The sequence below is a fragment of the Pipra filicauda genome, unplaced genomic scaffold, assembly GCF_003945595.2.
Source record: "Pipra filicauda isolate LSUMZ 115617 unplaced genomic scaffold, ASM394559v2 scaffold3_size10097308_pilon, whole genome shotgun sequence".
NCBI lineage: Eukaryota > Metazoa > Chordata > Aves > Passeriformes > Pipridae > Pipra > Pipra filicauda.
The window spans coordinates 3,917,233-3,940,402 of NW_024104532.1; the positions used below are offsets into that span (position 1 = coordinate 3,917,233).

General features: G+C 45.7%; 1 protein-coding gene across 1 annotated transcript in view; it reads left to right on the top strand.

The window, feature by feature from the left end:
• Positions 1-3,814: 3,814 nt before the first annotated feature.
• The window catches only part of NEURL1B (neuralized E3 ubiquitin protein ligase 1B), a 33,125-nt gene continuing 13,769 nt past the window's right edge, over positions 3,815-23,170 (top strand). The window contains exon 1 of the mRNA XM_027718765.2: positions 3,815-3,911. Within this exon, the coding sequence (XP_027574566.1) occupies positions 3,881-3,911 (31 nt within the window). The 5' untranslated portion in view covers positions 3,815-3,880. The remainder of the gene's footprint in view (positions 3,912-23,170) is intronic.

Sequence of the window (23,170 nt, forward strand, 5' to 3'; positions counted from 1 at the left end):
TGTCCATGTCAGAGTAACTGCACTCTGTTGGACATGGTATTTGGATGCTGGAAGAGCCTTTTTTCAGTGAGTTTTAGAACAGCAGTCTCTGAGAATTCCAAGGGAGCTCCAGTTAAGTAGGGGAGGGAAAGGGAGGTTTCAAGGTGAGATATGATGGAAGGGAAAGAGGTTTGGACAGTTTCAGAGCTCCAGACAGATGGAGCTGAAAGAGAAATGGATGCTCTAAGCATCTACTCAGATTTAGAGTCACAGAGAAAGGAAAAAAAGCAGACCTGAAGGTGCAGGGGTGTGAAATGGGAGCAAGAGCTGACAGCCCTAGGCTGTGGAGCAGGGTTAGACACAGCTCTGGAGGGAAATGTCTGCAAGCAGCAATCTGGTCTTTGGTAAAAGACAGATAAATCTGGGAAGTCCACAGGTTTTCAATGGAGCTCAGCTGTGAACAAGATGGAACTGGCCAGTTTGAGAGCAGAGGAGTAAAACTGGTGCTTGCTGGGAGGCAGCCAGGAGCAAGGGTGACTCTGCGGGCCAGGGAAGGTGCATCCCACCCTGAGCTGGGATCAGGGATCAGAGGAGACAGCTCTGCTTAAACCCAGGAGGGCTCCCTGCCCTGATGGGAAAGACAGACAGGTTTTTCAGTGTTTTATCTCACTGTTGCTGAAAGAGCTGAGTCTGTCATTATTTATTGCCATCTGTTAGAGAGACAAGAATGGCAGCTGCTAACAGTGGTACCTTACATCTCATAATGTCTTTCATCCCCCAAAACTCGAGCCCCCAAGGGATTTACAAAGACAATGCAACCAATCTGATTCCAAAAGAAGAGTTTCTCCTTAGGCTGGTATCAATCAGTGGAAATTTAGCTGTTCCTTGTAAACTATTTGCATCTCTGGGAACATTACATTTATACAAATGTGTTTATATGACTGCTAACAGGCAGCACAGCCCAAAACCTCTCATGAGAGGTCTGGGCTGTGCAGATGCTTATAGGAAGGCTTGTATCAGATACCTGTTGTGATGAACCTCAGGTGAAATTCATCACATTTTTGATTCTGAAAGAAATTTGTCTCTCTTTTATTTATTTTTTTGGTCCCATATTTTAAAGGCCTGGGTACACATCCATGCACAGTAAGATTTAGAGGTGATTATAGTGATCTGGGAAGCAGATGTCTGACATCAGTGTAGTACACAATGCCTCCCAGAGACTTTTTCCCTTGCATGGGAAAAAGTATCCTGATCATACTCCACTAATCTCACTGAGATGAATTTGTTATGGGGGGCACTAGAAAATGCAGAGCTGCAGAACAGTGGCTGCATGTGTCCAGTCCTGTGAGTTGGATCCAACACAGTCAGTGTTTTGTGGCTCCTCTGTTCCAGAGCTTTGCTCCGGAGTCGGCCGATGGCCGACAGATGACCTTGTACATGTTTCCTGGGTTCCTTGTGGCTCGGTTCCATCACTTATGAAATAAGGATAATGTCACTCACCTTGTCTGCAAAATGCTTTAAGATCTAGTAATAAAAAATACCAGGAAGGAGCTTAGGTGATATTACTATTTTATATCTATAAGAATGCAGATACCAAAGCAAATTACACCCGTGTGCAGGTCATTCTGTCCCTTGAGGGGGAGAGAAGGAAGGGGATTTCTTAAGGAGCAGCCATCTGCCAGGCTTACAGAATAAATTACTGAAGTGTGTTATCAATAGTTATCAAAACTTGCTGGAGCGGAAAGAATTTTAAAATGCTAATGAGGTTTCATTTGTGGAGCCTCGGTTGGGCCAGTCGGTTTCCTTTCTGCATTTCTCCAGGCTGACTTTGCACTGCCTTTCAGTTCCAGCTTGGTGTCCAGTTCTGGCTTTCTTGTACTTTCTCAGTGTGGTTTCTAGAGAGAGTGAAATCATCCTTGCTGAACTGTTTCTCATGCGTATCATTTTGCATTGTGTGGAGCGGGTTATTTTAACAAACTCTAAATTTTTACAATGCCAAGAAGTAGGAGCGTTGATTGCATTCCTGGAGGCTGCCTCCATGTCCCAAGGATGTGCATTTCCATTTTATTGTCTTCTATTTTTACCTCATTTTGGGGAGGAGGAAGGGCTGGAACACCCTTGGGACAGGCAGTGACTGTCTGTGGGATGGTGTGGCCACAGTGTGGAAGGAGGGACACGGGCAGATCCTGGGGAGGTGGCACCCAGCCCACACGTGGCACACACATGAGCTGCCCTGACAGCCCCTGGGCAGCCGCAGGGATCCAGCTGTGAAGAACCCCTGCTGCTGCCTCCGGCTTTTGAAGGCTCGTTTAAGCCCTAAAATAACAACTGCCACTCCCTGCTGAGGGAAACCAGCCGGGATTAGCTGAAGCCTCCCATTCCCCGCTGTCTAGTGAAACAAGGACTTTCCCCTCTATGTAAATAGGGTGACATTGCTGCCCTCCCCTTCTCCCTGAAGGGGAGCTCTGTGCTCCAGCGCTCTCCTCCTGCCCTCTGACAGCTCCTGCCCATGGTTTACAGCTCAGGGCACCAAAGGCAGTGGGAGACATGTGCTAACCCAAGGGGACAGCAGATGGGTGCAAGAGGTTTTAAGAACAGCTGCTGGTGTCTCATTCAATAATACCATTTTTAACAAATCCATATGATAGCAAAAAATACTGGAAATTAGGTTTTTCTGTCCTCTCTCATCTCTTGAGCCACACTTGACCTGTTCAACATGATCTAGGGATTAAAGGCTTGTTATTTTAGCTCCTCTACAATAGATCAGAGTCTGAACTCTGCCAGGCTATTGAGCCTTGACTGTTCTTTGACTCCACTTCTTTCTAGCTTTTTTTTTTGTGTGTGTGTGTGTCCCAGGACTTGTGATAGTCCACGGATGTGACTTCTGCTAAGTAACACAGTGGCTTTTTCTAATCACTGTGCACTGTGGCATCAGCCCAATGTGTTGGTTGCAGCACGTTTTGTAGCCCTGAGGCTCCCAGTTCTCCAGTCTTAGAACTGTGGAAGCTGCCTCAGAGAGGAAAGGCTTGGCAGCATCGCTCCTCAGCATCATCACCCCTTGGCAGCATAAGTGTGGCCAGGAGGAGGAAGGAAACCCTTGCTCTTTTCTAATGGGGCTATAAACGTATTTTTCTGTCTGAGATCAGAAGGGAGAGAAATTGTGAAGCCAATACTGTCAATACTGCACTGGAGGCTGTGGGCTGAGGTGTCTTTCGTCACCGTGCCATTGCCGTGCTTCAAACTAATCACGCATTTGCCAACACAACACTCCTGCTAATTCCCTCAATTCCCAGGTGGGGAAGTCGTGTCACTGAGATGCAAAGTGGCTTATCCAAGGTCACCCGTAAGGAAATGACACGGAGGGAGAGAGAGCTCGGGCTTACCGACTCCTACGGTTTCCCACTGCAGCTGGTACCCCTCGGGAAAGTGTTGCTGATGGACAGGTGTGCCCTGAGGGTACCGCTGGATGCTCTCCAAAACCACTGGTTTTGCTACGGGGGGAAGAAGATTTATTTTTTTTCCTAAGAGGGAGAAGCAAAAGGTCTGTCTGGTGGTCAGCGAGCGCTCTGGAGAACAGCCGGGCCCGTGTTTGCCCAAACCCCGGCTGGCAGCTGCTCCAACAGATGCCAGCGGGTGTTCGCCGGAGCGCCGCACCCCCGTCACCGCCCCGCGCAGGGCGGGTTCCCGCAGCCCCCGGGCACCCCGGAGAGGCAGCGGGGCAGGCAGAGCAGAAGGGCAGCGGCATCCCGGGCTCGGCCGCGACTCGGGCGGGGCGGGCGGGGAGGGACCGCGGGGCGGGTCGGGGGCGGGCGCGGAGCGGCGGCGGGAGGCGGGCGCTGTCCATGGCCCTGCGGAGCTCCGGGCGGCCCCGGGCTCCGCCGCGCCGCCGAGCGAGCGAGCGATGGGCAACACGGTGCACAAGACCCTGGCAGGTACCGGCGGGAGCCGCGGGGGCCGCGGGGCGGGGGGCGCGTCCTGCCCCGGGGGATGCTGCGGGCGGGCGGGGGGAGCCGAGCCGGGGCGGGCGGGCTGTGCCGAGCCCCCGGTCCGAGCCCCCCGCGACCCTGCGGAGCGGCCCGGGCGAAGTCGAAAATTTCAAGGGTTTTTTCGAATATGATTGTTTTCAATGACCCGCGGCGGGCACCGGGGGTGATGCTGAGCGCGGGGCACGGCTGCGCCCACGGGGGAGCCACGGACGCGGGTGAAGTGGGGCTGGTCCCGAAGCTGAAGCGGCGATCCCCAGCCCTTTGGCCGAATCCTCTGAGGGGCTTTCTGTTTCATTTTCCCATCCTTTTTTTTTTTTTTTTTTTTTAATGGAACTTTTTAATGTGGAGAGACCTTAGTCGTTCGGAGTCGCCAGAAGAAAACTGTTTGAAATGAGGTCTGAAATGTTTGTTGGGCTGCCCTGGTTTTTAAACTGCCTTTTAGCGAATTCTGCTCTTACGCGAGAGATTTACAGATTCTTTTCCTTTGCAAGTTCATAACTGTGGAGCTTTTCCCCCCCTCAGAGAATCTGTGCATAATAAAAGCAGTTGGTCTCTATAGAATCAACAGTGTTGAATTACTGAGCCCTTGCCAGGCTGTATCTTCAGCTAGTTTGCTTTTCTTTTCTGCTCTTGCAGAGCTCCTGCATTGCATCCTTTGTACTTCGGGCTCCCATAAATAAAAAGGGTATTATTAAACTTATTTAAAGAAGCAGGAGGACCTATTGAACACATACACATGCCTCCCTGCAATCAGCCAGGGAGCTGAATATAGAAATAAAGAGAGGAATAGATTTGCATTTGGATGTGCCATATATTGTCTTTGCAAAGAGAGGGTGCCTGGGACCTTCAGGGCACAAAAGAAAGCTGCTAAGCTTGTGGTTTAGCTATGAACCAGTGATTAGATTTCTAGTTGCATCTCCTCTCATTCTTTAATACATTTAAATGGGACATTAGCTCCTTTCACAATAAGGAAGTTTTCATTTTATTAAATACTTCACCAACTGGCAAATAAAGGCATTGTAAGGAGTGCATGACCTTGGAGAAAATTCATTTTGTGTCTTGGCTTTTCAGCTAGAGGCAACAGCAAAGGGCACATGCTAAAAACCTGGGGGAAAAAAAAAAAAGCCAGGGAAATATCTTTGGGTCAGGAGAGGTTACCTCGATAGGGCTAGAACTTCCCAAAGAAAAAATATCTGTACCTGCTGGGACGTGGGATCTAGCTGTGAGCTCTGTTCCAGAAGGCTGGGAGTTGTATCAGCCGTTCTGCCTAGTGCTAGAACAGTCTCTCCTGAGCAGCCTTCACATGCTCAGCCTTACACACGTGAATTTAAAAAAAGGGATGACATCAGCTGCACCGCAGCTCTGTGATTCAGGAGTTCCTCGCGGTGCTTTCAAAAGAACTTCCTAAAAAAGAGGAAAAGTTTGATGGAGAAAAATGAAGGCTTGATTTATGTAGACCTCCCAGCTCAAACATTTGTTCTAGTGGCCTAGAAAATCTCTGTCCTGTCCTGCCAGGTGGAGACTGTCTGTAAGGATCTCTTCGCTGGGGATAGTCCATTTGCAAACATTTGTCAAATTGCGCAAGGCAAAGCTATGCAGGACACTTGAACGCCTTTGCTAATGTGCTGGATGATGCTGAAAATGTGTCTTTTCCCCAAATTCAGCTGCGTTCTGTTTTTGCAGAGTAACGACTGTCAGAAGCAGCTGTTAACCTGTGGCTGCAGAAGAGCTTTTGGATGTTTGTATTTTTGAAGTTTATAAATGTATTTTGTCGGGTTGGACCCAATTCAGCAATTTTTCACATTGATGTGCTCAGATGAATTGTTTGGCTTTTGTTATCCAAATGTCATTACGGAGGGAAGCAGGTTTAGAACTGTTCTTGGAACAGACTTTTTGAAAATGATAAAGTTTTTCCGGAAGACTGAATTGTTGGATGAAATTCTATTTATAAATGCTAGAACTGTTTAAAATTACTCAAAGACAATCAGTCAGAATTACATCTTTCCTCTTCTTGGTCCAAAATGCACCTCTTTCTTCACCCTGGCAGACTGAGCAAGGCACTTTCACTCTCATTTTGACTAACAGAGAAATTGCTCTCCCCTGATCCACAGGCTGAAGTAACTTATTAATAAAAACCAAACAACCAAACCAAACATCCCCAAACTAAAATTTGCTTACTTGTGTTAAATTGATTCACTGTAGAATAATTTTTGTTGTTCACCATAAATAGCTTAAAGTGGAAAAAGGATTTTCTGGCTCCTGGAAAAGCCAAACAATCAACAATTCCGATTTTATATAGAAATACTTTTTTCAAACAGTGGAATTCAATTTTAAATCCTATTGAACGTATTTCAGCTCATTTTTATCCCTAAATTTGTTCAAATGTGTTCTGTGCTTGTTGCATCTTTAAATTCTTGCACAGCTTCATCCTTTCTCTCCACATTTCCATGTAATGATACGAGAGCACACGCTATCGGTGCTGGAGAAATTTGTGTCGGGAACTTGGGAAACTTGTGTTTGCCAGGTATCTGATGGTTAACACACAATGGGTGAAGGCTTTGTCAAATTAACAGCGAGGTTCTAACCAGAGTGCTATTGAAATGAGTAATAGGCTGTGGCTAATGAAAGGCAGCTTCTATATTTGAACGGGTTGAGGAGGCATTTGAATGGAAAAGAGCTGAGATGTGTCAGATACGCTTAACAACGGGCCTGAGGTGGTGGTGGAAATTGCTCTTATCTGGGTGACAGCTAAATGACACAGGACACATTGCTCCTGCAGCTGGCCTGACCCGGAGGGCTGAGCACAACCTTCGGGCTCCTCTGTGGCTCCTGGCGCCAGCCCACTGCCGACCCTCCTGCATCTCCAGTGGGAGGATCTTCCACTGCATCCCCAGCACACTGTGGGAATTTACACTTGGATGTCGATATTTTCTCGCCTCCCTCCCCTCGCCACTCACTGCCCATTGTTTGAGGTGATTTGCAGGCAGGTGGTTAGGCAAGAGTGAATTCTTTATTATTGAGGCATGGCGTTTTCCTGTCTCCTGCAGGTGATAAAGTAGGAGTGCAGCATTGCAGCCGATGGGCAGAACCTGGCCTGGCCTGCAGAGTGGGCTGGGTGTGGTGGTGGTGGTGGTGGTGGGTGGGTCGCATATGGACATGGGCTTTATGGCTTTGTGGCTGGTTACTTGCGGTGCTCCACAGAGGGTTGCTCTGAGTTAACTCACAGGTGAGAGAGGCAGCAAGCAGCACACCCCAGCATTGTGGATGGGGCTAATTGTTCCGTGCTAATTGCTGTCCTTGGCAGAGACTTTGAACAGGGTTCAGAAAATGGTTAATAGCCGGTGGGGGCACGAAGGTGCCGGGAGCTCAGTGGGGCTTCAGGACTGGCAGGTTGGGAGAGTTGAAAATTCCCCTGACCCAGCAGAGCCCTGTATGCAGCTGTGAGGAGCTATGTCTGGGAGACTGGAACAGGCAGCAAGTGTCCCTGTGGTACATGGCAGCTCATTGTGACAGGGTGAAGGTGGACAGCTGCTGGGGCAGGCAGGGCAGGAGGGAGGCACTCAGTGGCCAAGACACAAGTGAAGGACTTTCCATTTGGGATCCAGTTGTTGATCCTGACCCAAATAGGGTCATTGGTATTTAACAAAGGAGCCAAATTCCCTATTTAGAATCTGGCTGGGATCTGATTGCAGTGCTTCTCCCACAGCCTTCCTCACAACTGCGAGGAATACCAAGTATGAGTGGCATTTGTGTCTGGTAAACACAAGGGAGAATGGGGCTTGTTCTGGCAGAAGTGACTTAGTTTCAAGAAATTATTTTGTATTCTTAAGAAAAAGGCTTTTAATAACTAACCCTTTCTCAGGGAGTCAGAAATCCCAATTTTAGACCTTCGCCAGACTGATGCTCCCATCTGCCAGGCTTTGTGAAACAGTGATGGTTGTAGGGTCCTGGTTACAGCAGAGCAACAGGAATTTACAGCTTGTGAGTAAAAGATGATGTTTCCATGTATCCCTTTTCAAAAAACTGGTTCACTTCTTTTGTAAGAAATGAGGAGCAAAGACTACGTGGTGGGAAAAGATATCTCTGCCTTTTCCAGGGGCTAAAATCTTGGCTTCAAGGAGCACTTTTGTTTAGATTTGTCTTCTGGTCCCTCCTCCCCCTTTAGGTGCTAGTGATGAGTTCTTGGTATTGTGAGGAGTTCAGTAAATTGTTTGATTTGGCTCCAGTCTGACTTCAAGAAAACTACAAAATAACACTTCAGGTTGTTCTGGTTTGAGTGCAAAAGGTACCTGTTCAGACCAGTTTTTGGTTTGGGTTTGGTTCAACTCTGATCAACACTAACTACAGGTGTTAATCCACTGCTATTCTGCCTGTTTTTCCGCATCTTTTATGCTGTGAGTTGAAGTTTCTAGAGTCTTGTCTTGATTTTGATGACTCCCAGTGTGACCTTTGAGCAAGTGACTTTGTTGTAATCTTGCTTTGAATGTAAGGAAGGTAGAAAACGTTGTTTGGCTCACATGGATATACAAGAGTTAATTAATTATGAAGGATCTTCATGAAGAAGGTCAGAGAAGTGCAAAAAATAAATTAATTCGGTGCTTCCTTAGTAGCTTTCTGCTTTTCCACTCTTGAAAAGGAAACCTGTGAAGCTGCTCAGCCCTCACTGTGATTTAGAGCTGGAACAGGTTGATCGTATGCTGAGGACTATCTTTAACCAGCCTTGCACAGTACATACCCAAAACTGTGCTGCAGCCAACTGGCACAGTTAATTCAGCACTGCCATTGGTATCTTGGCTGCTGAGTCTGGAGACACAACTGTACTCGAATCCAGGAAGGCACCACCTATCAGGACGGCGTTAAATGGAGCTGTGTGTCATGCCCCATGGCCGATGGGCTGTCAGACACACACGGGATGTTGCCAAGTGTGTCATTAAAGCAACAGCTTTTTGTTCTCTCCACTGTCACGCTGGGTAATGCTGGGCAGGTGCCCTCTCTGTTACTGCTTATGCTGTAGAAAGGAATTGCTTTACTCAGAGGTAAGATATCTGGCAAACGGCACTTTCCCCCTTTTATTTCTTTAGATAATTGCTGCAGGTCAGGAGGACCTTTGTGTCACCATCTCACCCTCATGTAGATGCTGAAAATCACGCCCCTAAGTCTATGTGTGTAGGCAAAGCCCTTAGAGAGCCCTCACCGCAGGCAAAGGAAATTGCTGCTTCCCAGCGCATTATAATTTGACAACCTATGGAAATGCTTAAGTGTGTTTAAGGTGTTTAGGCAGTGAAGTTTAAATGTACGGGCATTAATGTTTGCTTGACATGAAAGGGATGAGTCACCTTGAAGCTTATGCTCTGCTTCTCTTCCTGTTCTAGTAAGAATCCTCTTTGCATGTCATATTCAATGGCTTTTCAATTAGGAATGCAAATAAGCACCTCAGTCCTCGTTAGCTCCAGTGGATTTAGCATTCAAGCTCATTGAGTTTTGGAGTTGCACTTTCGGGCAGTCAGTGTCCTGCTGCACAGTTTGCCTTGAAAGGAAACATTTTCTTTCTCATCAGCATCCCACTGTTTACAGAGCCTATCTGTGCGGCTTGGAAGCTAAATTAAGAGCAGGCTTTCCTAAGGTGGAGCGTGCACGTCACCGTGATGGATGTGGTGGGTTCGGGAGAGAAGCAGGGAAGCAAACCTGCTGAACCAGGCTGGGGTAGAGCGAGTGAGAACCCCTCTCTTGCTGGGGCGGCTGCATGTGCTGCAAGATGGGACGAGGCCAGGTGTGATTCCCTGAAACACGTGGCAGATCTCATCTGAGTTTCCTTATGGGGAAGGTGTGTGCAATCTCCTCCATCTCTTCTCTTTGTATTTCCACGCATCTTATCTCTTATGCTGGTCTTCCTTCCCCTGCCCAGAGCAGTTTGGCGTCCTGTGCCTGCCGCTGGTTCTTGCTGTGGCAGCCAAACCACAGGGCTGACTCATGACCTGCACCTTCCCTGCTCCTCATGGGCTCCTGAGCCACACTTTTGGGGCTTTCTGGAATCAAAATACACTGTTCTTCAGACTTACCCAGAGGGCAAAGGTGTGCTCACATACCAACAAGTGCAGAAACAGATGGGAGCCCGAAGGGCTGTTGGAAAGGACCTGGCTCCATGTCGTATCTTGGGGAAGCTTTTCTTGGGACAGCTGGAGGAAGTTTTGCTGTAGGAGGATTTCCATACTTTGTTCTGTCTTCTCATTTAGGCAACTTCTGACCCTTGCCCTCAGTGTCACTGCTCTGCTGTGTCCTGGAGGGGACAGACCTTGTGCCAATGGTCCATGTCTGTTTGGTGGCCCCAGTGCTCCCTTAGCTTGCAAAGTCCTACCACTTCACTGAAGAGCTCTCCATCCCCCTCTTTGCATGCTGCAAATACAACAGGACTGTCCAGAGGCATCAGCAGGAGCAGTCCCTTCCCAAGGGACCCTTAGATAAGATATGTACCCATGGGAGGACTTTTTTGGTGGGAAGGAGGTGCTGTTTACTCTGAGTTGTTCCATGTTCTGATGACGGCTATATTTGTTTTCCCTGTATATGTTAAAAAGCATGAATCATTGGCACTGAGATGTCTGGTTGAAAGTTTTATTTCAGTGTACCTGTGCCAGCTTTTCCCTTCAGACCTGGATGCCCTGTTGTCTCAATTATTGAGTGCTGGAACATTAAATTCCTGGTATCTGAACAGTTGAAGTGGGGCTTTGGGGAGGAGTGAGGGAGGAGAAAGTGATTTCTTGCTTGTTAGTTTTGTTTTCCCCTCTGTGTCCGGGGAGATATCTTCCTCTGTTTTGTGTAAGCAGGGCTTGCTTTCCATCCAGGAGCTTTTGCTCTCTTGGCTCTTTCAGACCTCTGGCAGTGGAGCAGCTCAGAGATCTCCTACTGAGAGGATCAGACCCCATTCCTTCCCCTGCTCCAGCAAAACCATGTCTTTTTTTCCTTTCTGCACCAACAGGACCAGTGTAAAGAAAGCAAATCAGAACATAAAAAATTACTTCTTGCTTGCTGCTGGAATTACACAGGAATATTCTTTAAAGAAAAAAATATTTAACTACACTTCAAAGCTTCCCAGTGCAGCAGGGAAATCACATTTAGGATTTTTTTTAAGAGCTGCTGATGCTTTGAAGGGAGAAAAATGGATGGAGTTGTGTTTATAGAGTTGTTGGCCAGATAGTTGCACTTAACAGGTTTCATTTTTGAAGTTTTCTTGTTTCGGCTGTGGGTATTTACATAATAATGAGACTTTTGTCCTTTAGGAATTCTCCTATTTTAACCGTTTTCCTGTGGTTGCACTCCTGATGGCATAATGTCTAATGGTTACATGGGAGAAAAGACCACATAAAAGCAAAGCTCTGATTTTCGTTGCTCGTGCGGCAACATGGAAGACAGTCAAGAAAGAATTTCTTGAGCAAAAGTTTTCCATCAGGTTTCCAAATGCCAGGGAAAAAAGTTGTTTGATTTTTGCACTCCTCCATTACTCAAACATTAAATCCTCCCAAGTCCTGCCTTAAGAAGCCAAAGATAAAAGATACACTATCCCATTTGGCAGCGCAAATGAAATAATTTCACTGAAGTTTATCTTTCTTTGCTCAGTGATAACTGGCACTGTGGCAACAGCTTTTCTCAGGCTGTTATCTGGTTTGGTCTCATAGGGACACTGGCTTCTCAGCTTAGTATGTTCTGTAATTTATGGAGTGCAGTTCAAAATTATCTCCTCGATGTGATGCTGAGGTTGAAAGCATAATTCCTAATGAGGGAAAGTTGCTATTGCTTGGGGTCTTAAACTCGACATAGTTGGATAGAGCTTTTCTTCTGGCAACAGAAAACACTTGCTGCTTGGGATCTGTCTGTTCTACCGTCCCGATAGTGGCCAAAATTGGTGTTAAGAGGAGCAGCTAAGAGGCTGCAGCGAATTACAGTTTTTTGGGGAGAAGACAGGACCAGGATCTCTGAGTACATGCTCTCCAGAATGCAGCCAGGCAGGTTATCACCAATGCCAAGCCTTGGTGGAGAACAGTACATTGAAATATTTCTATCACTGGAGATCTTAAAGGACAAGTTTGTTATTCATCAGCTAGGAATGGAATTAGTAGAGCTGGTCCCATTATGGGTAAAGGTGGGCTAGATAATCCCTGTGGGCTCCTGGCACAGCAGTGTGTCCTGGAGAAACACCTCTTTAGGGGCTGTTCCATGGCAGTCCTTTCCTCAGGACACCATCAAAAACTCTTGATGACTTTGTCCTGCAGAGTGAAAGAGTTTCTAAATATGAAAACTGAAATAATTTAATAACTGGCTGTTGCTTCACTTGTAGTGATAAAGAGCATGTTCCATGCACGTGGAAGGCTTACAGATATTTCAGTATGCCAGGCATTTTGGTTGATCTCTCCTGGAAAGGAGATGTCCTCTGCAGAGTTCAAGGCAGATCTTCACACTGGCATCTGATTTGAGTCTTACATAGCAATTACTGGTGATTTGGCAGCAGCAGAACAGCACCACTTGTGCTGCTGATGTGATCAAAGGGAGAGGGTGAGAAGGACAGATGCTTCACAAGGCAGAATTTCAAGGAAATCCATCTCAGTTAAAGTTTATAAAAACTGATCTCAGCCTACAGACCCTATAGTGTGTCTTTAAATATCCCAGCCTTGAACAGCAGTCTGGGTCATGCCTGGGGATTGCTGTTATCCAGGGATATTATGAGGGATAGGAAGAGACAGTGCAATATACAACCACAGACACACAAAGACCAAATGCTGTTAAGTATAAAAAAATCAATCTCCTGAGTCTGAATGTTGTTTCCAAAAATGTCTGAGTGGCTCAGGGCAGGCTTTGATTGCAGGTTGCTTTGCCCATCAGCAGGATGGGTTGTGCTGGGCTGAGAGTGCTGGCTTTGTATGGACTGGCCAACAGCTGCCACCAATGCAGGAAAGCTCCTCCTTCTTGGTCTTCGTCAAAGGTTGGGCTTGATAGTCTCAAAGGTTGGACTCAATGATCTTAGAGATCTTTTCCAGCCTAAATGATGCTGGGATTCTGTCTTGTGGATTCAGAGATCTGACAACAAGTGCTTTATTGTAAGACTTTTCATATGCATGGAATTGTGCAGGAAGGGAGATTTTTTTCTGAAATAAGAATGCCTTCTTCCAAATTAGCTTGTCCTGCTGCTGACGTCATCCACTTTGAAAAGGGATGTGAGCATGCCAAATACCAGTGTCTGCACAGAGATACTGGCAATAATGAATCTGCTGTCTGTTTGCACCCTGCCTGCTTCCAGAAGAACTTTCATGTCTAGACAAAGGATGCAGCTCACCTGCAAGGCTCATCTATCCCCTCTGTTTGTTTTGATATTGCATAGTAATTAAGAGATGAATTTATATTTAAGGGTTCCAAGAAATGCCTCTGCAACCCCAGTGTTTATGTAAGAGAGAAAGAGAAATTCATAATTTATTGAATTTGTGTGTGTTCTGCTGGGATTATTCATTGGAGGAATGTACTAAGTGATTTTTTTGTATCCTAGTAACCAACTGTGGTTGCTTTTCCATGAATAATCTTTATAGTTTAACTTGACCAGTCAAATCTAGAAGGGAAAACTCAAGTAAATTAAATTTATCAAGGCAAATAATTACAAGGCACAGATAGCTTTTTGCAGGTGAGAGAGAAGAATTTTTTTTCTCCCTCATTTAACTACATAATAATCAGATTGACAGATGCTGTCTGGAGAGCCTGATTTTACCAAGCAGAACAATAGTGGAAGTTTGACTCGTTACGAACTAAACTTCAAAGCTGGATTTGTTTAACATTCATAATTAATGAATTGGTTAAAACAGTCCTTTCCTCCCTCAGTGTGATGGTTTCCAGCACTTCCTAATAGCAGTGCAGATTATTTCCCTTCTGTGGGTGCCAGGGTGGGGGTCTCCCTACAGCTCAGGGTTCCCAGCTCTGCCACTGGTTCATCTGCCTTACAAGGACACTGATGGTCAGTTACTAAAATTCTCTGTGAAGACATTTGTCCCTGAAATTCCAGCCCTAAGTGGAACAGCCGGAGTTTATTACTTAATAGGAGTGTTCGCATTTTTCTTCTTTAAAATTTCTTTTGATTCAAAACTAGCCCCTTTTCAAAATTGTGTTTCGAGGGATCACATTTTGTTCAAAATGCCTCTTGGTCTTGGAAATATTAAAGGGTAGTTTCAGAAGCAAAACAAAAATAAAAATTGGCTTCCCAGCTCCCTGGATGTGTTCCTTGTTTCTCCCACCCTCTTTGAGCACTCAGCTGGCCATCTCCAAGCAGAGGGCAGAGGTACATTCCTCCCAGAGAGGTCAAAACTGCTCCTCATTTTAAACCAAACTATTTTCAAACCATCTTTTTGTATGCATTCCTATTTAGTAAATGTTTATACACCCGTGTGAATTAACTACACTCCTGTAAATACCAAAGTCTATGGTCACACTGGTAGAATCAGTCTCCAAACCACATCAAGCAGCCCTTAGCTGGTTGCTCAGATTTTCCTTTGAGATGAGATTAATGGTATGACCTCATTAGACAGTCCCAGAAGGAGGGAGAAGCCTTCCCTGTGTGCCTCTGAATCTTGACCATATTTTCTCCCTCCCTGTTTTGCTCCCTGCTCCTTGTGTCCTGAACACAGCCCTGTGTCGAGCACTCCTTGTTTCCTTTTTTTCCCGTGGACTAAAGGTGATGGGTAGAAATGTTGGGTAGGACAGTGCTGAGTACATTCCTGTGCTTAACATTCCTGTATTTCCCCTTTCTGTGTCTATTCCTGCGCTGAGCCCAGGCATCACTTTGGAGTGTTGCTGTTGTGCCTCTCCAGCTGTCATTCATCACTGTAGGCTCACCACCTCAGATCTCTGCCCTACCCAATGAACGCTTTCCCAAAGCTCTCCCTGTCTTTTTCGTAATCTTTTCCCCTGGGGCTAACAGCGGTACTGGGAGCACTGGTTGTGACTTGTTTCTCTCTGTGGCAATGAAAGAGTAGCTGAAGGGAGCGATGCTGCCTTGTAGCTCAACATTCTGTTGCCTTGGAGGGCTGTGGGGTTTGGAAACGCTCTTTCTTCAGGGAAGTGACCATTGCTGGGAGAGTTGTTTGGGTGGAGCTTGGCTGGTGATGGAGGGGTTGGGGTCAACCCCTTCTCCCAGGTAACCAGTGATAGGATGAGAGGAAATGGCCTCAAGCTGTACCAGGGGAGGTTCAAGAATTTCTTCATGGAAATAGTTGTCAGGCATTGGAAGGGGCTGCCCAGGCAGGTGGTGGAGACCCCATCCTTGGAGGTGTTCAAGGAACAACTGGATGTGGCACTCAGTGCTCTGGTCTGGTTGACAAGGTGGTGATCAGTCACAAGTTGGACTTGCTGATCTTGGAGGTCTTTTTCAACCTAAAGGATTTTGTGATTCTGTGGTCAGGTACATACCAGAGGGCAGACACACCTTGCTGTGGCACACGCAGCATGTCCTCCCTGGATTTGAGCCGATGGTCAGAGCTGTGCCAGGATGGACATTGGCCACTGCCATTCAGATGATTTTCAGGTTTATTTTTAGACTTCCTGAATGCAGTCCCCTTCAGCTGAGGCCAATTCCTCGATGTGCTGGCAGACAAGGGGCCGGGTGACACCCGTAGCACCCACTGTCTGATGGATTTGGGAGGAGGGAAAGGCCCTGTGTGGGTCCGTTTTGATGACTTCAGGCTTTGGCATCCCTTTTTTCAGCATGTTTCCAGCTCAGAAGTCCCAGGGAGATGATGCAAGTGGGAGACACTTGGTGCCATCTATTTCGGAGAAGCAGAGGGACAACTTGTAGTTGTGCTGCTGCCAGTGTTTTATTGTGGCCAAAACCACAGAAGCTCTAAGCTGTCAACACGTAATTGTGTATTTTTTGTTTGGTAGTAAAATTTTGTTCTACAAAAAAAAAAAAAAAAAAAAAAAAAAAGAACCCAAAGAAGCACCCAAAGAGAAACACAGTCTTTCTCCCCACAGTTTTTCAGATGTGATTTATAGGTGTGTTTTTCTAAGCAAATCCAAACAAGGCCAGTGGGTGACTCTGAATTAGTTTGATTCTGTCAATTGAAACGAGAGCCATCTGGGTGGAAATGGGAGGGTTTAGGCAGCTGTTTATATTGTTTTATGTGGGATTTCTAAAATTTCCAATTCCATAGTTACTAAGGAGTGTGCCTTGACAGAACAGTGGGGGTTTATAGGTGTAAAGCATCTATTAAAAATACCCCCCCCAATACAGCTATAATAATAATAACAACATGCAGCTCTGCAGTGAACTGTTGAGAAGGTATTGACTGAGTGTGCTGTGCTGAACAAAGGTCTAAGCTCCACCTTAAAAAGGTGAGAAAACAGGGTGTAAACTAGTACTTGATACCTGGGTAATTGCAGTGCTGTTTGCTCTATAATTCACACCTTTACCCCATCTTTTGGGAGTGATTCTTTCCTCTAGAGGAGGGAGCATAAAGAGGCTTTGGACATTTTCTGGCCAAAAAAAGTGGGCATTTATCTTCAACAAGGCATGGAACTGTCCTCTTATCTCCAGATTTCTTTGTTTCACCTGCCTCTATCATCTCTTGGCTGTGGTACCACAAAGGGAGAGTAAAGGGAGAAAAATGTTGATACTGACTTAGGTGTGCTGGGATCAAATCCCACTGGAATTAAGGTTGACATGAAAGCTTAAAAGTAAACCTCTCTTGCTCAAATCCTTTTTGTGTTGAAATAATTGAAGACATTTGAGATGAAGGAATGGGCTGAGGTCATGGTGTGTCCAGTAATGGTATGACTGTATTTTCTTTAGTTTGGACAGTTTAATGTCTTGAAGTGGGTCTTGTTTCCTCTTATTAAGTCCTGCAAATATCATGGAAAAGGATCTCAGCCATGCAGCAGCCAAGTGTTGCACAACCACTCGCCTCTCAGATTGGCTTCATAGCTTAGCAGAAAACTATGCATTTTAAAAAATTTCAACTAAGGAAAAAAGGATGCATCTTTTTTTAGTCAAATGTTTTCCTACGTTTCTGGACCAGAGCTCTACTTTTTTTTTTTCTATTAAAAATGTTTGAATTTGTTTCCCAAGATGTCCTGTTATTTAGAAAAAACTCTAGCTTGTTTGTCTGAACATTAACTAAAACAACCAACAAAAAAGTGTGATACTGTTGTACAGGTTGGAATGTACATGAGTCGAGTGAAGTCATCAGCTCTTCGGATGGCTTGGAAAGAGAGTTTGGCCAGTGTTAAATTTATTTGAAATCACCCTTTTGGGACAGTGTTGGCCTGAGGCATCAGCCCACCAGCGCAGGCTGGGCTCAGCCCTTTGCAGTTACCTGTAACCCATTAGAGCTCCCAGTCCCACCAGTCCCACTGGTTTCCACCACCAGTCCCTTCGTGCTTGGCCATGCCTCCAAGGAAACAAGCCTGGCACACTGGAAGAGCTGTACTTTCCCCCTGATTTAATTATAACCAGTTATTACCATCCTTTTGCCCTGTTTTGGATTCTTTACATATTGTTTTGGAAAAGCTTAGTGGAATCGCAGCCTTTGTATATATAAAATATAGGATGATTGAAGACCTGGCCACTTCTTTATTTAGCTTCCTCAGCCATGCGTTCCTCCCAAAGCATTTTCCCCTCTTGCTGCCAGATCACTGTTTAAACTGTGTGTAAATATAAAAGGAGCTGTGGATACAGTTTAAAAATGCTGTACCATGTTGGAGGCGGGGCTTACTGGGAGGAAGACCTTCCTAGAGGCCTTTTTCCCCCTTGTCCCATGGTTTTGTGGCTCCCTTAGGACAGATCAGAAGCTCTGTATGGGTGCCGCTGTTAAGTCTAATGGCTCTCTGGTTGTCTATCCCTGTTTGGACTGAAATAGCTCTACTTTTAAACTGAATTCTTTCCTGTCCTTGGAGTATAGAGAAGTTGTAATTATGAGGAGAAAAAAAGAGACCCTTAGAACCAGTATGAAGGAAGGAGATACAGACAAAAGAGGCTTCTGTAAAAATTATGAAGCAAAGAAAAATAGCAGGTTTGTTCCTTTTATCATAAGGTTGTCTTAGAAAAAGTTGAAGGCAGGAATGAATGGCTGGGCTCTACTTTCTGCACTTGCAGCATCGCTCTGAGTGCTGATCTTGCCCTTCATAGAATCACAGACTGCTTTGGGTTGGAAGGGACCTTAAAGAAAGCTCATCTTGTTCCACCCCCCTGCCATGCACAAGGACACCTTCCACTAGACCAGGCTGCTCAGAGCTCCATCATCTGCAGCTTTTCTTCCTGTGTGGTCCTGGAGCTGGGCAATTCCTTTGCTTAGGGGAAAGTTTTCACGTGTTTTTAGTGAGTGTGGAAATCACACTCTGCCCGTAACGCCCTCGGCTGGAGCATCACACACCCCACCTGAGTCACCCACGGTACATGCACAGACCAGGGAGGGCTCTGACAGCGCATCTTATGTACTGGCCTTTGTCCAAACATGCTTTTTGGAGGTGGGAAAGGCTTAAGTGTAAATTGTTTACAGCCCGAATCCCGAGGGATGAAGATAACATAAACACTGGCTTTTCGGGGGGTTTCAGAGAACAATGCGTCGAAAGTGAAGCTAAATTACCACTATTCCTGTTCAAATCTTTTTTTCTCCCTGTGTCACAAGCTGCCCTCGTGATGCAGTGCCATGACGCTGCCTGTCTGTAGGGGATGGGTGGGTTTCCTGCATCAGAGAGACAACAAAATTATTTCCCTCTTTTTTGTTCCTGTCTATGCTGGAATCAACACATTGATGGGCTGTGGGAAGGATGTGCCAAGCTCCAGCACTCTTTCCATGAGCGCTGTATTGAAACCATGGGATGGAATAAAATTGCAGCTCCGGGGATATTAAAAGGGAATGCATGTCATTCTTCAATTTCATTAAAAGCCGTTAACATTGGAATGACATGGTCACTATTTATAAATCCCCGGTGCAGATGACTTGGTACAGCTGGTCTGAAGAAAAGGCTCAATGGAAGCAGGGAGTCTATTTGCATTAATGGTTGTTACGTGCTGCCCTGGCAGCAAGAGGAGAGAGTGAGGGCATGGACCATTTCAATGTCAGTGATTATGCCACGCACAAGTTCTTGTAACTCTTCAACAAATCCCAGTCGTGATTGGAAAATGAAAACACTGGTTCAGAGCAATGCTTTTGAAACATAACGTGTTGCTCTGTAAACCAGTCCTGAGCTGTTTGTACTGTCTGTAGGGGAAAAGTTGTCTTGGAAGTGAAGAATGAATGGAGAGGAATTGGGGGCAAGGAGACCAACCCTTTTTTTTTTTTTTTTAACCTGTGAAAAATACTCAAAGATCTTTGCTGTGCAGAGGGATTAATCAGGAGTATGTGATGGGTCTCCTGCAGACCCAATGACAGGGTATGTTCCCACCTCAAAGCAAGAGCCACGTGGTGGCCTTGAGAGACCATCAGCACTTATGAATACAGCAGGTTTTTGGCATCTCTTGGGTTGCTCTTAGGTGGTGTCTGCAGTCCCTGCTGCAGCAGTGGATGCCTGGAGCAGGGAGGAAGGGAAAGGGGTCTCTGAGACAGATCCCACTGACACAATATCCTATAAAATTAAAATATCTCTGTGTCTGTCTTGTTGCCATGAAAATCTATATTTGAGCCATTCTGTACAGCACTGAAAACACTGAAAACAGAATCTTTCTCCTCTGATAACTGCGGGTGCTCTCATTACAGAAAAAGGTGCCCTGACACACGTGCTGTGGGGCTGTTCTTGGTCAGGCTGTGGAAAAAGGGAATGCACAAAGAAAGTGGTGTGTGACAGAACAGCAAAGCCACTGTTGAGGTCCTTGGCTATTGGCCTCCTAAGCTGGGCTAACTTGCAGTGAGGACAGCACACTTGATTTGATACATCTAAAGTTGGTATTGAGCTTCAGACCTTCCCAAAGTAACAGCCATTGAGAAAAAATAGTTTAGCATTGTCAATCTCTGGAACTTGGACCCCGTTTCGGTATGAATTCAGTAAACCTGAGCAGAATGCAGTCACCCCGGAGAACATGAGGGGTTTTGTTCACATCTCTGCTCCTCTCCTCCCATCTTTGGGTCTCCAGCTGTGTTCATTCCTCCAGACCAGTCTTTCCAGCCTGAAGTGTTGCATCTTTTAATGCTCTCTGTGTTATGGTACACATTGTCTGTTTCTAGAAAACAATAATAAATCACAAAAATAAATATTCTAATCACTGACTGACAAGCTGAGCACTTAGATTTGGAAAATATTTAGTCTTCCAACCTAGCACTCCTCAGAAACCATTTGTGGAGTTGCTTTAAAAGACATCAGCTGCTCACTTCTCATTACTCTTGATCACCTCTCAAAACTGTGCAACAGACTCTGAGCTTAGGACTAGAAGATAAAGTGAGCTGAGCAGCCCTCTGCTCTCCTCAAGTTAAACTTCACTTTCTAAAGAAGGTAACAATTTTGCAAAACCATAATACATCAAGTAAGGGGCATGGGTTTGCTCTCACGGTGTATGAACTCTTACGCATATGCAGCATATTAGTGAGAACATAGTCCAAAAATTCCCAATAAGAGCTACGGTAAGAGTGGCCGACTGATTATTTTTGACAAGATGTTTTTATCTTTAGCCAGTAGCCAAAAATTTCATCTAGTTCTGCATCCCTTACTTGATGACTTTCAAATCCATGACATCTTTCAAAGCTCTTTGGCTCATGAGCGTGGCCTCTGGACTGACACGAGCCAGTGGACTTGGGTGTCGAGCCTGTATAACAGATTACAATAAGCTGTGCCATTTCCAAGGCTCCTCATCTGTCATGCAGCTGCTTTCATTGCTTGCACTGAAAGACTTAAGCAGGGATTATGGCATGAACCCTGCCTTTTCTCCATCCCGCTCACTCTCGCTCTGTCTCTCATTAACCAACTCTAAGAATTTGTTACTAGAGTTGCAGACTCATTGACCCAGATTCGCTAATAATACGGGGAAGAGGAGATTTTTTTCCATGCTTAATCGCTGGCTTCTGTGTATACTTAGTGCTATTTATATGCAGGAGAACTAAAAGCCTGTAATAAAGATGGAGCCAACTTTGCAGCAAAATTCCTGCATGCTGACAGTGAGAGGCACAACAGGAGAGAAACAGGGGAACGGGGAGATGGAGGCAAGCGTGGGTGGTTGTACCTTTACTTGCAGGCCCAGCAGTAGGTTTTTTGATAGCAGACCCTGCTCTACAACCTGATCCACCAGTCCATAATGATTTAGCTCAGGGCTCCCCATTTTGCTCTGAAAATGCTTCACCGTTGAAGTCACGCACTGGCTTTCTTTGTGTCACATTTGATTTCCTTCACCACCGAAAGCAAAGTGAAGCAGAAGGTTTGGAAGTGGGCTGGGAGAGTATTCCTGCCTGATCTGGGAGAGTGCTGGCTCTCCTCAGTCTTTGGGGCTCTGTGATAACTTCTAGGTCGTGGAGGATTTGCCATCAGCACTTTCCATCCTTGGAGCAGAACTTCTGTCATGTTTTATTTTCTGCTTGGAGCCAGCTGGTGGTTTCTGGGAGGGAGACATCGGTGTTTCAGCTGCACTTGCCATCTTTTGGCTCCGGTGCTGTTGTCATGAGGAGATGCTCAGATAACCAGGAGAGCTAAGGCTTGGCATTGGCTTTCCTGTCAAGGCAAACATTCTTTTCCAGGATGTGGTTGAACTTTGATATGAGCTCCCCACTGCAAGGAAAGAGCTAAAGCTGAAAGCAGAAATGCAAGAGCTCATTTCCTGAGGACATGGTGGGAGAAAGGAGATGGAGCAGCCTGGAGTTGCTGGAGTTGCCTGTGTTTGCTGGTTTGAGAAAAAGGATCGGAACAAAAGGATTTGGCAAAATACTGTTGGAGAAATACCTCTCTGTTTTCGTGGAGGAACACCTAGAAGCCGAGAGTAAATGTGTCATTAGCCTCTGCCTAGAAAAAAAATTGATTTTAGCATTTTTTTTAAATTCCCTCTAAAATGTTTGGTCTCAAACATTAGCCACAGAGCAAGAGGGTTTTCTCGTGAAGACAGGCAAAACTCAATTTTTGCAAGCTAAAATCAATCCCCGTTCTCTGCCGGGGATTTTTCTGAACTGTTCTCCAGTGAAAAATTATATATATCCATTAGATATTTGCATCAAGAGTCACCTCAGTCCCACAACACACTGTCTTCTAATGAAAAAACAACTTCTGTCTTTCCTCCTCCCCTCCTTCACAAATGTTTCTTCAAAAATGTCACATTTCCTGTAATTCATAACAGGCTCTTCAGTGTCCCTTAACACCTCAATTTCTGTATCATTCCACTGCAGGTGAACCATTTTTTAACTCCCTGGAAGTTTGTTTCATGTTAGAGGACCAGGCAGGGCGACCTTCCATCAAAGCAGGGCTCTGGGCTAGTTATGCAAACCACAGGAATTTACATGGGGGATATTTATTAATTGTTGAGTTTTCCAGTGTTTGAGCCAGCAGGATATTCAGGAATGAGGCCAGGTTTTTTTTGTAGCAGCCTTATAGTGGATTTAGTTGCCTAACTTTACAAATTCACACTACTGACCGTGGAATAGGCGACACCAGTGTTTCCCACAGAGCTCCCCAACACGTTTTCTGCATTAAAAAAAAAAATGTCTGGGCAGTGCACTTAATTTTTACGTGAAAAGATATTTATCTCCTGTTCTCAGAAGATAAAATCTCGTTGGAGCAGAATCCTGTCTTGTGTTACTGTTAATGTTTGTTATCTGCAGTAACTGCCCAGTATGTCTCTCCCAGCCTTCCAGTGTCCGGCTGCATCATCTCTGGCAGTCGAGATGCTGTGGGACAAGTGTGGTGAGGACCATGCTTTGACTGGACCACACTGGGATTGACTTCAGTTCAGGAGGGCTGTTTCTAAGCTCGCAGTCATGCAGTGAACTTGGCCTTCTTGTCCCCACCTGGTGGGATTTTCCTATCACAAAGCAAAAGCCACCTGCCCTCTCTCTCCAGACACCTTGTTTAATGTTCAACAGGGGTGTTGCAGCAGCGCCGACCCAACTCTCTACTGTAATAGGAAAAAGTTCTCATGTTACAGATAAAGCAGCAGACATAAAGATAAGGTGTGGGTGTGTTGGGTGGATTCCCTTTCACCTGTGCAACGAGGCTTGATAGATTTCAGGCCACACTCTGCTGCCTCTCAGCCTCTCCTCTGAGCTTTTCAGCCT